Here is a 15,759-nt window from a genome sequence, read left to right as displayed (position 1 = left end):
TTCATAAGTCCAGTTTATCGTGCTTTAAAAGATACCCCGGCCGGGAAATTGTGCCAAACTTATGTAAGACAGGCGGTAACTAGAGTTGACATATCTGAAAAATCACTGCATTTTTTTATAAAATTTTGCGGTGAATGTGATAAGTTGTGCTTTTCTAAGCGTATATTTTATTTGAAAATGCGCTGAGTTTAGCATAGACCTTACGCTTAAACTCAACGCTTAGAGCTCTGTCGGTGAGAATCAAAGCTCTGAACTCCTAAAATTAAATCAATAAGGTGAGAATCAAAGCTCTGAACTCCGGTGAGAATCAAAGCTCTGGCTAAAATAAACGCTAAATTATGTGAAAAAGTATGCTAAATGCAACGCATATTGATTTAAGATCTACGAAAAGTTTAACACAAAATTAAGTAAAATCTATGCTAAACGCACGGCAAAAGTATCTGAGATCTACGTTAATTTCAGCGCAAAAAATAAGTAATATCTACGTTTAAAACGCAAAATGATGTAAGATCAACGCAAAAATCAACGAAAATTTGTGCAAATTCTACGCTTTAAAACGCAAAATTATGTAAGATCTACACTAACTTCAAAGCAAAATTATGTAAGATCTACACTAAATTCGAGACAAAATTACGTAAGAGCAACGGTAAAATCAACTCAAATTTATGATCTATGCTCAGGTGAATGCAAAAATATGTAATATATACGCTATAATCATTGAAAAATTATTAAGTTAGGTAAGATGCACGCTATATTGGTCCGACCGGGTACCTATGGCCAGACATTCATGTCTTCATTAATGTTTCCAGACCGAGTAAATTTTCAATCCCGTGTCGAGATGTCAGCACCGTTTCAGCGCATTATTTTGCAAAATAAAATGCGCTGAAGGTGCTAAAATTATGTAAGAAATGATATGAATGCGCCAAAAGGCGCGGAAATGAGCTGAATGGAGCTGAAAGTTTTCAAATTTTCAGCTCAAATGTATTACATAATTTTACGCTTAAACGCGCTTAAATTTCTAAGAAATGCATTCCATTTTCAGGGCATTTCTTAAATTGATATAGTGGATTTAAACGCTTTGTGACACCGATTCCTCAATTTCTAACCCTCTAAATTGCTCTTATAATAAATTTTTCTGAAAAAAAATGCGCTGAAAAGTGCAGAAATGCCACTGAAATATGTAAGAAATGCGCTGAATTTTAAGCGCATTTCTTACATATTTTTAGCGCATTTCTTCCTAAATTGTTTATTAATATAAAAGCAAATTAAATAGGAAGAATTTCAGGAATCAATGTCAATGACGCAATTGATTGAGTAATGACGACGGCACCGGAGAGCAGGTTTCGAGTCCCATTCAGCGCTATTTTTTGAAACTACACTGGTTTTCAGCGCGTTTCTTCAAGGTTTCAGTGCATTTCAGCGCAATTTTATGTAAGGTTTTTTGCAGTGACTGAAGTTTTTGAAAAATCAGCGCATTTCAGCGCATTTTTTACATAATTTTTAGAACATTTTTCGACCCGGGACGCACTACGTCTCCTCGTGCGTTTTTGTCTGTAAATATTAAATTTCCGTCTGGACAGTGTCAATCTATCATGACACCATTAGAGGTATATTCTCTGCTCAGATGGAAGAGATTGGGGTTCTGAATATCCAGAATGCAGTGGCACATCACAGAGCCCAATTGATATCCGGACTGGTGACGTCACCCAATCATGGCAGTTGGGTTCTTTCCGTTTCTCCAACAATTTTGACCGGGAAATAAGAAACGCAGAGCTGATCAACACGGGACACAGTTTCCAGGCAAGACAAAAATTCTAATATTTTTTCCAGGGTTAATGAAATCACTTATATAACTAAAAGCGGTTTTCGTGAACAAACTTTCGACTGTTTGTTAATGAACACTCTTACCTCAAGGTATAGGGGAAAATGGTATTTATTACGGTGCAGGCCACATCCCGCGTTGAGAATTTCGTCGGAATCAAACATAAGAAATCGTCGGTTTTCATCGGTTTTACATTACCAAAACCGATCAAAGCCCTTACGTTTTTTGTCGTTTTGATCGGTTTTCGTCAGTATTTAAACGTAAGAAGGGTCAGTTTTTGTCGGTTTCAAAACGCAAGAAGCGTCGGTTTTCGACGGTTTCAAAACGTAAGAAGCGTCGGTTTTCGACGGTTTCAAAACGCAAGAAGCGTCGGTTTTCGACGGTTTCAAAACGTAAGAAGCGTCGGTTTTCGTCGGTTTCAAAACGTAAGAAGCGTCGGTTTTCGACGGTTTCAAAACGTAAGAAGCGTCGGTTTTCGTCGGTTTCAAAACGTAAGAAGCGTCGGTTTTCGACGGTTTCAAAACGTAAGAAGCGTCGGTTTTCAACGGTTTCAAAACGTAAGAAGCGTCGATTTTCGTCGGTTTCAAAACGTAAGAAGCGTCGGTTTTCGACATTTTCAAAACGTAAGAAGCGTCGGTTTTCGACGGTTTCAAAACGCAAGAAGCGTCGGTTTTCGACGGTTTCAAAACGTAAGAAGCGTCGGTTTTCGTCGGTTTCAAAACGTAAGAAGCGTCGGTTTTCGACATTTTCAAAACGTAAGAAGCGTCGGTTTTCAACGGTTTCAAAACGCAAGAAGCGTCGGTTTTCGACGGTTTCAAAACGCAAGAAGCGTCGGTTTTCGACGGTTTCAAAACGTAAGAAGCGTCGGTTTTCAACGGTTTCAAAACGTAAGAAGCGTCGGTTTTCGTCGGTTTCAAAACGTAAGAAGCGTCGGTTTTCGACGGTTTCAAAACGTAAGAAGCGTCGGTTTTCGTCGGTTTCATAACGTAAGAAGCGTCGGTTTTCGACATTTTCAAAACGTAAGAAGCGTCGGTTTTCGACGGTTTCAAAACGCAAGAAGTGTCGGTTTTCGACGGTTTCAAAACGCAAGAAGCGTCGGTTTTCGACGGTTTCAAAACATAAGAAGCGTCGGTTTTCGTCGGTTTCAAAACGTAAGAAGCGTCGGTTTTCGACATTTTCAAAACGTAAGAAGCGTCGGTTTTCAACGGTTTCAAAACGTAAGAAGCGTCGGTTTTCGACATTTTCAAAACGTAAGAAGCGTCGGTTTTCGACGGTTTCAAAACGCAAGAAGCGTCGGTTTTCGACGGTTTCAAAACGCAAGAAGCGTCGGTTTTCGACGGTTTCAAAACGTAAGAAGCGTCGGTTTTCGTCGGTTTCAAAACGTAAGAAGCGTCGGTTTTCGACATTTTCAAAACGTAAGAAGCGTCGGTTTTCAACGGTTTCAAAACGCAAGAAGCGTCGGTTTTCGACGGTTTCAAAACGCAAGAAGCGTCGGTTTTCGACGGTTTCAAAACGTAAGAAGCGTCGGTTTTCAACGGTTTCAAAACGTAAGAAGCGTCGGTTTTCGTCGGTTTCAAAACGTAAGAAGCGTCGGTTTTCGATGGTTTCAAAACGTAAGAAGCGTCGATTTTCGACGGTTTCAAAACGTAAGAAGCGTCGGTTTTCGACGGTTTCAAAACGTAAGAAGCGTCGGTTTTCAACGGTTTCAAAATGTAAGAAGCGTCGGTTTTCGTCGGTTTCAAAACGTAAGAAGCGTCGGTTTTCAACATTTTCAAAACGTAAGAAGCGTCGGTTTCGTCGGTTTCAAAACGTAAGAAGCGTCGGTTTTCGACGGTTTCAAAACGTAAGAAGCGTCGGTTTCTTCGGTTTCAAAACGTAAGAAGTGTCGGTTTTCGACGGTTTCAAAACGTAAGAAGCGTCGGATTCGTCGGTTTCAAAACGTTAGAAGCGTCGGTTTTCGACGGTTTCAAAACGTAAGAAGCGTAGGTTTTCGTCGGTTTCAAAACGTAAGAAGCGTCGGTTTTCGACATTTTCAAAACGTAAGAAGCGTCGGTTTTCAACGGTTTCAAAACGCAAGAAGCGTCGGTTTTCGACGGTTTCAAAACGCAAGAAGCGTCGGTTTTCGACGGTTTCAAAACGTAAGAAGCGTCGGTTTTCAACGGTTTCAAAACGTAAGAAGCGTCGGTTTTCGTCGGTTTCAAAACATAAGAAGCGTCGGTTTTCGACGGTTTCAAAACGTAAGAAGCGTCGATTTTCGACGGTTTCAAAACGTAAGAAGCGTCGGTTTTCGACGGTTTCAAAACGTAAGAAGCGTCGGTTTTCAACGGTTTCAAAACGCAAGAAGCGTCGGTTTTCGTCGGTTTCAAAACGTAAGAAGCGTCGGTTTTCAACATTTTCAAAACGTAAGAAGCGTCGGTTTCGTCGGTTTCAAAACGTAAGAAGCGTCGGTTTTCGACGGTTTCAAAACGTAAGAAGCGTCGGTTTCTTCGGTTTCAAAACGTAAGAAGTGTCGGTTTTCGACGGTTTCAAAACGTAAGAAGCGTCGGTTTCGTCGGTTTCAAAACGTTAGAAGCGTCGGTTTTCGACGGTTTCAAAACGTAAGAAGCGTCGGTTTTCGTCGGTTTCAAAACGTAAGAAGCGTCGGTTTTCGACATTTTCAAAACGTAAGAAGCGTCGGTTTCGTCGGTTTCAAGACGTAAGAAGCGTCGGTTTTGTCGGATTTAAAACGTATGAAGCTTCGGTTTTCGTCGGTTTGAAACGTACGAAGCGTCGGTTTTCGACATTTTCAAAACTTAAGAAGCGTCGGTTTCGTCGGTTTCAAAACGTAAGAAGCGTCGGTTTTGTCGGATTTAAAACGTATGAAGCGTCGGTTTTTGTCGGTTTGAAACGTACGAAGCGTCGGTTTTCGACGGTTTCAAAACGTAAGAAGCGTCGGTTTTCGACGGTTTCAAAACGTAAGAAGCGTCGGTTTCGTCGGTTTCAAAACGTAAGAAACGTCGGTTTTCGACGGTTTCAAAACGTAAGAAGCGTCGGTTTCGTCGGTTTCAAAACGTAAGAAGCGTCGGTTTTCAACGGTTTCAAAACGTAAGAAGCGTCGGTTTTTGTCGGTTTCAAAACGTAAGAAGCGTCGGTTTTCGAAGTTTTCAAAACGTAAGAAGCGTCGGTTTCGTCGGTTTCCAAACGTAAGAAGCGTCGGTTTTGTCGGATTTAAAACGAACGAAGCGTCAGTTTTCGTCGATTCCCAACGTACGAAAAATCGGATTTTGACATACTTCAGCTGCTATATTGTCGGAAGTAACTCAAGTCAAGCTGAAAAGCCGACTTTCACGATTTTCCAGTATGACATGCTTTTTTACCCTCCTCCTTTTTTATTCCGGTTCTCGACACCCATGCAAAGATCATGCAACCCGTGTTGAGGACAACGACGAAAAAACGAGAATATTTTGTGAGAAATCGGAGTTTTCGTCGTTTCGTGGTCGTTTTCGTATTTTTGTCGTCGTTTTCTTCGTTTTCATTAGTTCCGTCGTTTAAGTGGTCTTTCAAGTGTAAGAAATGATTGCTTCTTCATCATTTCTTTGTCGTTTCTTACGTCGTATTTTTTGCAATGAAATCGTTGGTTTTTGATCGTTTTTCGTCGTTTTTTTGTGATTTCTTACTTCGTTTTTTTTTCAGAAGAAATCCTCGTTTTTTGATCGTTTTTTTGTTGTTCAATTGCTCTTGAACTGGTTTTCCTCTATTAGATCGTTTTGGCATATCTGTATAATGGCCTGAAAGCGTAGTGGTCAGTGCATCAAGTGATGTATCGGAAGTTCACTGGTTCTAATCCCCGTGGTGATCAAGTTTTTTCGTCGTTTTTTTAAAAAAAACGATCTTTTCCTACATAAAAGAAACGACGAAATAACGAGCAAAACGACGATTACCACGTAGGGGCTTTGATCGTTTTTGTCTCATGAAAACGAACAAAAAACGACGATCTCTTGCAAGTGAAAAGCAAAATTCCTCAACACAGAAGTTCGTACATATCTTGATACTATCTTGCCATGTAACATGGCAAGATCTTGGCAAGATTTTCTATGATTAAGTATGTTTCTTATCAAGGCTATCAGGTTTCATTTCACTGGGTAGGCTGATCTGAACTCAAAAGATGCTTTCAAGAATCTTTATGATGGATTTCTTGAAAAATTTGTAGTTCTGCGGTTGATTGGGTTGAAACTGATTGTATTAGCTCGATTATATTAGCTGTGTCACTGCAATTTACAGTCGCGTTTTAGAACTATTATATTCATGATCTACAATTAAAATATGTTAATGCATGGATGCAGCAGTGAAAATATAAAAGATAACCCGAGTCCAGGTACCGCTATTGTAAGTGCTATTGTCTGAGAGGTCTCAAATGTCTTCAAAAGTCTTGACAAGGGTCTTGACGTGGTCGAATCTGAGGTCATTAATGACGTGTTCATGAGGTGTATTTTTTGGTCGGTGACCTCTCAACCTGGAAGCTGTCAACACAAAACTAATCGCATTTTACCAGTGGTCTTACATTAAATCGCCGATTAGTTTACCAGTGATGTTAACTAAAATTTCTCGAATCTAAAACACCCGGGTTGACCACCATTCACCGATCTTAGATACCATATCAAAGTCATATATGGAGTGTATGGCTTCTTAGATACCATATCCAAGACCATGCAAAAATTAAAAGTACTCCAAAACGAAGTATTTTGGCTTGCTATACAAAGCTCTAGAGGCATTATTGCACTTGGATACGGCATTAAATTTTTTTCAGTGGTTTTTTAAATTCCATATCCAAGACCATAGACTTTTACGGACATCCAAGGTCATAAACGATTTTTCGTGGATCCTCATTTTTTTTACTCAAAGACGCTTTTCGTAACATCATAGAGGGCTTCCAACGAAAAAAAATGGCGGTCTAAAATTACTCATGAAAAAAAATTTTTTTGGTGTCATTGATATCATATACATGACAATAGACTTTTATTTTCCATACAATACCATCAAACTTGTTTGTACAACTTCATTTTTACCTCCTAAAAAATTTTTTAAACATGTTACGGAGAAAAAAGTTTCAAAAAAAGCACTGAATGAACTGATTATTGTTTTCTTTTTGTCAGTTTGTGGCGTAAAACGTAATCGATCGATTGTAAATCATTTATCTGGTTGCAATGTTCAACATTTGTCCTGAATCTTAGAAACCATATCCAAGATCATATATGGCGCCTTATATATCATATCAAAAACTATAATGATTTCTTAGATAACATATCCAAGATGATATAATTTAACAATTGTGATAATGCATTGAAAAGCCATCATTTGGTTGCAATGTTTAACATTTGTCCTGAATCTTAGAAACCATATCCAACATAATATATGGTGTCTTAAATATCATATCAAAAACTATAATGATTTCTTAGATAACAAATCCAAGATGATATAATTTAACAATTGTGATAATGGATTGAAAATTTGAAAAGCCTTCATTTGGTTGCAGTGTTTAACGTTTTTGCTGAATCTTAGAAACCATATCCAAGATCATATATGGCGTCCTTAGTTCCATATCTAAGACCATAATATGGCTTACTGGATACCGGATACCATATCCAAGACCCTAAACTGTTCCATCGGTGAGAAAACCGTCGAAAACGTGCTGCACTGCCTAAACTACCACTTTCATGTAAAATCTTGAAATTCATGCCAAAGATTATTTATGGCTTATTAAAAACCTTAGCAAGATCATGCAAGAAATTTTGCTTAGACTTGGATGGAAACATACATGGTCTTAGATATGGTATCTAAGAAGGGTCATCCCGGGCAATTATAAGTTTTGATAGAATTAATAAAACCAATATAATGCAAATAATGTTCTTTTTAGCTGGCAGTCGAGGGCTCTAACTTGTTCATGCGAGGAGGGGGACTGAGAGGGCACAAATACGAATTAGCCCAATTTCACATGCACTTTGGGAGCGATTTCTCACGAGGGTCGGAACATACCATAAATGGAAGACACTACCCCGCAGAGGTTTGTCAACATTGAAAAATACTAAATTTCAGTATCCTTGTTGCTTTTCGGTTAAATTAAGAAAAAACCTAATTTAACAAAAGGCGGGTTCTTGTCCATAATAGCCCACAGCCCCTCCCCAAAGTTTAATGGTCATTTAAAGATTGTATTAAAAACAATATTGAGATCTCTGGATAATTCGGTAATGATAGTTGACATGTTTCCAGGTTCATTTTGTGTTCAAAGACACGAACACTGGATCACTGGCTGTCTTGGGCTTCCTCGTTCAGGTCAGTTTTCAAAACTTTTCAAAAACCCAAGAAACAAAACCATATCTCATTAAAACTCTAAACCACTCTTTATATGAATAGATTTTAAACCGGGCTATCAGTGATTGTTGTTTTGTCAGTTCGAATTTTGTGTTGATTTGTAGTGCAGTTTTATTCGATGTTTGTGTCTGCTCTTTTTTGATTTGTTTTAATTTCCGAAAAAAAAATTAATTGGTTCTGTTTAGATTGGCCCATATTCTTCGTCCGATAGTTGGGACTACTTGATTGGACTTTTAGATGCCATCAAGGAAGAAGGTCAGTTTTTTCACAAAGGATTTTAACGATTGAAGAGTTTGAAGCCTTGAAAGAGCCTGCAAGATAATAATTCATAATTTTGGTTCCTGCGTAATCGCAGCGGAGCAGCATTAGGCTACTTCGGCCCGTTCTCAGCTGCCTTTTTTTCCTATTATTCCCCACATTTCAGACTGATATTTTTATGAGCAGTACTGCTCTTTTTTGGTGCCTATGGCCACTTTTTTAGCGTCTGAAACTTTCACGTGATCTATTTCAAAAGCATACATGCTTCTTAAAATTTCTGGAAGCGGTGAAATACTCGTATGATTTGCATCTTCTGTATCAGTTCAATTAGTACAACGTTCTTGTTTTGGCAGTTTCCGCGTTTCCTCAAATTTGCATGTTTTGATTCTGAAGCTAAAGACATCATATATAATTCATTTGATGAAAGGTTTTAAGTATTATTGACTAAAAGGTTTTAACTAAAAGAAGACAAGCAATAAAATTGATTGGTCCTATTTTCTATTGCTCCTGATATTTGCCATTTTTGGTCACATACTATTTTTCTGTTGAGTTTTGATATTTTTTCGAAACTTTTCAAGACCTCATAAACATGTTTTCTCTCAAAACTGTTTCTCACTGTTCCTTTAATTGTTGATAACTTCTTAAAAAAACTTTAAAATTTTTGAGGTCCATTAAAATGTTTTAAAATTTAAAAACGTTTAAAAAAATAATGCCGTAATTGTCAATCAGCTCTACCCCGCCCCCTACATAACCCTCCACCAAAACAATCCATCCCCTCCTCAACGACCCCAATCTACCCACCTCCTCCCCTCATACCCATAAGCTAATGAATTAAATCTGGATATTTCAAAAAGTATCTATCGTTTTAGTATGCAAATAATTTTTGTTTTTATCTTTTTTATATATTCGTTGATCGTTCTGGTTTTTTGGAAAATTTAATTGATTGTTTTATATGCAGATAAATTTTCAAGTCTCTTCCGGTAATCTGCCGGCGATATTTCATTTTGAAAACGCTCCCCACCGGAGGTTGGTGGCAGAGCAAATCAGTGCTGAGTCAGTCTAGAAACATTCTGTTCTTTTTAGGATGGCAGTACTCTGTTCATGTCACAATTCACAATGACCAGTCTGATTTTTGAGTAAATTTTACTTGATGGAAAAAACAAGTTCAGCTTATTCTCCCGCCAACAAGGTTTGCTTTGGATGCGATTCGAACTTCCGCATGAGTACTTGTAATATTTAATTTGCGTAGCAAGCCGTATTCACTGAGCTAAGTGAGCTTTGTGTTTATTGTCTACAAACTAGCTTATGTATAAAAAGTTTGTATAATGCTATAGTAATTACCGACCATAAACTACAAAAATATGACGTTATATTTACTAAGACTTCAGTTTGGGGTATGAGTATTTTGCAAACTATACAAGATAAGCTTAGGCTGGGCGAACTCTAAGACCTCAATATACTATAATGAAGGAAAACTTAACATGAAGAATATAAAATTTTCTGGAGATGCAATGTTTCAGAACTGAATTAAGTTTTTACTCTTTATATGTGCTGGTTCAGCGCTGAAAAGCTCTGGGACTCAAGCCCGGACCACTCATTATCTGTTTTTACACTAGACATAGTTTCTCCATATTATAAAGGCATAATTTGAAAAATTTGACAAAATTAATTTTATAGGTTTTAGTAACCTTCAAATGAAATAATTAAGAAAACCCAGGCGTTTGGGAACTCTTGCTTCAAATTTTGGAAAATGAAAGTTTAAATAACTTACCTACAAATTTCTGTTCAGCCTGGTTTTGAAGGTTCTCAGAAGTTTGAACAAAAATAGCCTTGTGTAAAAATGAAATTGTGGATAAGATAAATATGACCTGGCTACACAAGAAGCTCCACTTAATAGGAGTGTACTTGGCTAGAAAGATGAAGCGTCCAGTAACACGAAAAAAAAGCCTCGCAGTTGATGTAATGATTATTGCACACTATGCTTGCAAGTAAAATATGATGGGTCGAAGCCAGTACTGGGTGATTTTCTGGCAGTACTGGTGCTTAGACTCAAAAAAAATTACAAATACAAAATTACAAATACAAAAAAATTAACTGTATTGCAAAGAAACCGATGAGCCCATTATTCATTCCATTAGAATGAATATGCTTGAAGTCTGTACAAAATTCACGTTTTTCACATCTTTGAAGCACAAATTTTTGAACAACCAAAAAATTTAAATAATTTCAATCTAATCCTTTCAATTCTATTTTATTGTTCAAAATGTACTGGACAAGACTCATTTCTCTTCGATTTTTGGGAGCTTTCCGAATCTACCTCCCCCCCCCAAGCTGAAACAGTTAAGGTGATAATCCCCCGGGCTCGAGCATTTTTTAAATAGTAGCATAGCAAGTTGCTATGTAAAACATATAACATCGCAGTCATAAGAAAACACAAGGAATGTCTTCGGAAGACAATTTTCTTTCAGGGAGTCAGATTGAGATTCGTGATAAGATAGTGATGAGTGAGTTTCTACCAATCCATGATAAAGACATGATGGGCGGATTCTACAGGTACATGGGATCCCTAACAACTCCATCCTGCAGTGAGGATGTTGAGTGGACTGTATTCCACCTTCCACTTTACATCACGTGGACTCAGGTGAGATGGAACATACTCTCAATTGCGCAAAATAATTCCACCTTTCATAACCTTTAATTTCCTTGTGAAACAATAGTTAAAATACTCGAAAAGACGCTGACACGTTTCTTTACTAGAAAAAGTGATGACATTTAGATGACAATTTTTTTCAAGGTCTGACATAATGACATAATGAGGTTCATAAAATTTCGATCACTCACGTACTCAAAACAATCCCCAGTCTTCATGTTCACGACCTACATGCTTCAATATAGTAATTTAGGTTTTATTTTGATGAAAGTTTCAAGTTGAGAAGCCAGACCGAAGTGATCTCTGAGCTGACCGTTTCCAGATTTTCCCTCTCATCAGATCATGCTAGACCAAGAAGATCTCTGATCAAAACTACAAGCGATCATTTTCCACACTATTCTCCAATCCTACTATTTTCCAGACGCTGTTGGTCGAGTTTCAAACAGCACTTTGTGCGTCCCGAGTTGTGTGATCAAAATTGACTAGGTCTGGTGTCTCAAATTTTGCTCCGGTTAAATTCAAGATCATGGTGAATTGATATGAATTAACAGCTCTGAAACTCAACTTGACACATATTTAATTTTATTGATAATTGAAATTTCTTTAAAGTAAATAAAAATCAATTATCCTTATTTCGGTGGTCATCAAAAATCTTTCTTCAATTTTTTTGGTACAGTTTAGTTAAAGATTTGTTCCGACAGTTGTTCCGGCAGTTGTCGATTCCTCCTCAACTGAGCAGAAATTTCCTTTTTTTTTTCACATTGAGTGGTTGATTATGGTTGCCGAAAAGCGGTAATTATATTGAAAAATTCCTGTTCCTTGCAAAAGAGACGCTAATACATATTGAACAATGGCAAGACTCCCTAGTAATTAAACAATCAAACAGGCTTGGAAAAAACCGAAAGAAAAAACTAATAGATATTTTGCTAGTTGATTGTTCTGTTGAATTGTTGACCTAAGATAGAAAACCAGAAACCCTATTCTAACTAGTGGAATGTCTTCTTTTGTTCACTATATTGTACTATTTTTTTCTTAAGTATTACAATATTCAATTTCAAAAACAAAAAAACACAAAAAAACACAAAAAATGCCAATCCTTGATGACATAAAAAACGTGAAGAAACTTCCAAAAAAAATATGACAACAAGCATGCTCAATCCAGGTTTGCTCTTCGGAGTTCTTGGTACTCATTATTTTATTGATCAAACCCTTCCACAACAAGATATTACCAAATAGATTTTCATCTCGTGAAAATTGGTCACGGTTCTAGTAACTTTTTGGGATCTTTTAACTTCTTTGAAATGTTTTCTTTTTTTGGATTTTTTAACTCCTTGAAAATCATTTACCTGCTGCCAACAAAATTATTGTCTGTCAGAATTTGCTTAAATCTGATCTTCTCTACCCGAATTCGGTAATTTTTGAGGAGTTTAATTGATGAAAAAGAAATGACTAAGGAAGAAAAATGAACCTAATTCGCTTCAGATCATTACAAAAGACGGCAAAAATTGGCGTATTAGAAAAACGATATAAAGCAACGGCAGAGAAATCAACGTATTAAGCTTAGGATCATTTATTAAAATGATATCGGTCAAAGCAACAAGTGTCTTCCCAGATATGTGTGTCATTATACGTCAGCACTGAATCATAAAGTTTTTCTTATGATTTTTACTATGGACAGATTTATTATCATGGCATTAATAAGACATTTCGTCGAAGAATTTGCAGTTAAATTTCAAATTTCTTGTCAAAATAATACTTTTTCTCTGCATTCACCAGAACAAAATGACCTTTTTCTCTTTATTTGTTTTCAGCCTAATTATTTTTCCGTTGAACTCGCTCTGATCACTCTGAAAAAATGAGCCTCATGCAAAGTAAAAATGAAAGGAAACTTTTTTTATCAAACACTAAAAAGGGATAAGCGTCATAAAATTATACGTCTGCATTAAATTTTTGCTATCCTATTGGTACGCCTCCAGCCCCCCCCCCCCCCAGGTGTTATTATATCATATCAATATTTATAGCTTTTTCAACTTTCTCTTTACAGTCAAAGCCCCCCCCCCCTTCAACTCACACACATAGTCTCATTGGAACTACCGCCCCCCCCCCCCCAACAAATGAGAAAGAATAATTGTCTCCTTATTGTAATAGAGATTGTCAGAACTTATCAGAGAGCTATTTCATTTTCATACTTAAATGATTTTTAATGCTCTGACAAAATTTCAAAAAAAGTTTTAAAATTTTTTTTATTTTCTGAATTTATAATGAAGATCATTGAAAACAAAATCAGAACGCTCAATGTAATTTCAGAAAAAAATGGACATTGGATTTGAAGTCAACATAATGCACAATTGAGATCAATGTTGCCCCCCCCCCCCCTACTAGACTTTTAAAGTCTTTTCATAAGTCGAGGCCTAGGCCTGGGTTCGGCCGCCATGAATCAGTACTGAAGCTTCCATCTACTATTGTATTTTACTGATTCAATACTGATTTACTCTGGGACTAGGTTCCGGGTGAGACGGCAAAAGAGATTTTTCGCTCATTTGTCTGGTATCAGTCTCTTTTGATACTTAAGATCAAAGTTCTCCTTTCTGATCGAAACCGTTCAGAATATGAAACTTTATTAAGCATAAACACGTCTTATTTGACAGTTTTAATGGTTTGTTTTACGGAATTTATGTTCTGTTTATGTAAAAAAAGTTAATTGTAAGCAAAATATAACGCCTACATATATTTACTTTTTAACCTTTATTAAACGTTTCTTCAAAAATTATATTTTAGCATGCTCAAGTTTTAACATGGAGACACTGAGGCTCGTACAATATTAATTATTAGCATTTACCTCAATATTATTGCCCCGTTTTTTTTTTTAATGCTGAACCATACCCGTGAGTTCCTGATAGTCTGATCAAGCGCATTCGCTTCAATTTCGAGCCCACTTAGGACAGGAAATCACTCTTGACAAAGGGTTGACCAGGGCCCCTTTTCAGTCTGGCAATTGGTCACAGTTGGTCTGATCAGAGACCCTGTCCGCGGTCACATCAATCTTGTTTTTTATGTTTCAGTACCGAACGATAGTAAACTGTTGTGACGATAGCCACGGGGGACAAATCGAAAACAACTATCGTCTGACTCAACCTCTAAATGGACGAACAGTGCTCACAACATTCAAGTGATATGTGCATGCTGACTAAGAAAACCGAAGTCTTGACACGAATTATAATCAAGGATGTTTTCTGCGACATATTGTAATAAAATTTATTATATTTTCATGTAATTGGTGTAACCATAGTCACTAAATCAATTAAAACTAGTTTTGTTCACTGTTTTGTATAGACGGGCACAAGACTGTTCCACAAAATATGCCAGAAATGCGCGGGTTTTCAGCGAAGAAATGTGATATATTCTGATTTGATTGCAGTCAGTGCCGCATATGCAATTTCATTGCAGTCAATGCCGCATATGCAATTTCATTGCAGTCAGTGCCGCAAATTGGAAAAAAAACCGAGTCTTTCCCAATGAAGCCCCGCCCCATCAACCTGCGTGGGGATGAGACCCAAAATATAAATAGAATATATAAAAATAGAAAGATTAAAGGTAGTGATATATTTGAGGGTATAAGTACCACAGTGTAAGAGTAAACAAAAAATTTGTAGTTTAGCAAATGTTATTTATTTTTGTAAGTTATTTATTAGTTTTGGATAGAGTTAGTGAGTGCAGTGCTGACTCAGTAGCTAATGGTGATATTATAGAAATAAATGATATATCATGGAGCGTACCTGCTATTCATCCTAGTTATGAGTAAATATGTTAAACGAATACAAACAAGGTATGATCAGGTACAAAAATGAGCTAGGGCTGAACATCGCATGTTTCACCTGTAAAGGTCTGATCACGGATGATTTTTGTACAGATGGGTTATATTTCAGTTTTTGAAAAAATAATACATCAACTGCTCACACAAAATGATCGAACAAACATCGTAATCATCTGCGCCGCTCCCAACAAGGATTTGAATGGTTTTTGACTTCACTGTAGACAGTTATACTGCATAATTTTTTGTCATTTTATACCAGAGAGTTCCCAAATTGGAAAAGTCTCTTTAAATTGAATTTTTGCTCCAGATAACCTGAGACATTAACTTAGACGAAAACTAACTCAGACACAGACATAGACAGATTATAATAAAATTTAAAAATATAAGACAAAATTGAAACAAAAAACAAAAATCGTCTGTTTGTTTTTCCACTTTATTCCTTTTCTATCTGTTTGAATAGCGATTGCGGGTTTTCAAGGTCAGGGATAAGTTCTATACGAAATTATTTTAGTGTCGATGGCCAATCTGGCAAAATTATTCATTAGTTCCTTGCAATGCTTAGCTCTTTTGGCTGTTAAATGAAAGGCTCGTTTAAAATTTTGTCTAATATGTTTTCCAATCGTTTTTTGCGATTAACAGCATGAATTCAGAGCAGTTCAACCTACAATTCAAAGAAATCTCCATTTTTTTGTGTTTTTAGTGAAGAGACATTGTTAGTGTACCTGACCATTAAGAAAACAACCTTTCTATTCTTAAATGAGCCCCTTTGGTTTTAGAGCATTGAGATTCGTAGTTGTATTTCAGAACATTGAGATTCGTATTTTAGAAATTTGTACTTTAGAACATTGAGATTCGCATTATTTTACT

General features: G+C 36.8%; 1 protein-coding gene across 1 annotated transcript; it reads left to right on the top strand.

Moving 5' to 3' along the window:
* Window positions 1-1,624: 1,624 nt before the first annotated feature.
* LOC142358105 (carbonic anhydrase 9-like) lies at window positions 1,625-14,401 on the top strand (the record flags this gene model as incomplete). Its single annotated transcript, XM_075409571.1, has 6 exons — window positions 1,625-1,800; window positions 7,716-7,862; window positions 8,069-8,131; window positions 8,356-8,425; window positions 10,897-11,069; window positions 14,141-14,401. Coding segments are annotated over 6 exons (740 nt in total), but the record flags the coding sequence as incomplete, so codon positions are not given.
* Between the last annotated feature and the right edge of the window lie 1,358 nt (window positions 14,402-15,759).

Source organism: Convolutriloba macropyga, unplaced genomic scaffold (genome assembly GCF_964194025.1).
Source record: "Convolutriloba macropyga unplaced genomic scaffold, txConMacr16.3 SCAFFOLD_2099, whole genome shotgun sequence".
NCBI classification, from domain to species: Eukaryota; Metazoa; Xenacoelomorpha; order Acoela; family Convolutidae; genus Convolutriloba; species Convolutriloba macropyga.
The sequence above is the reverse complement of the archived record's forward strand: the minus strand, read 5'-3'. Positions and strand labels throughout refer to the sequence as shown.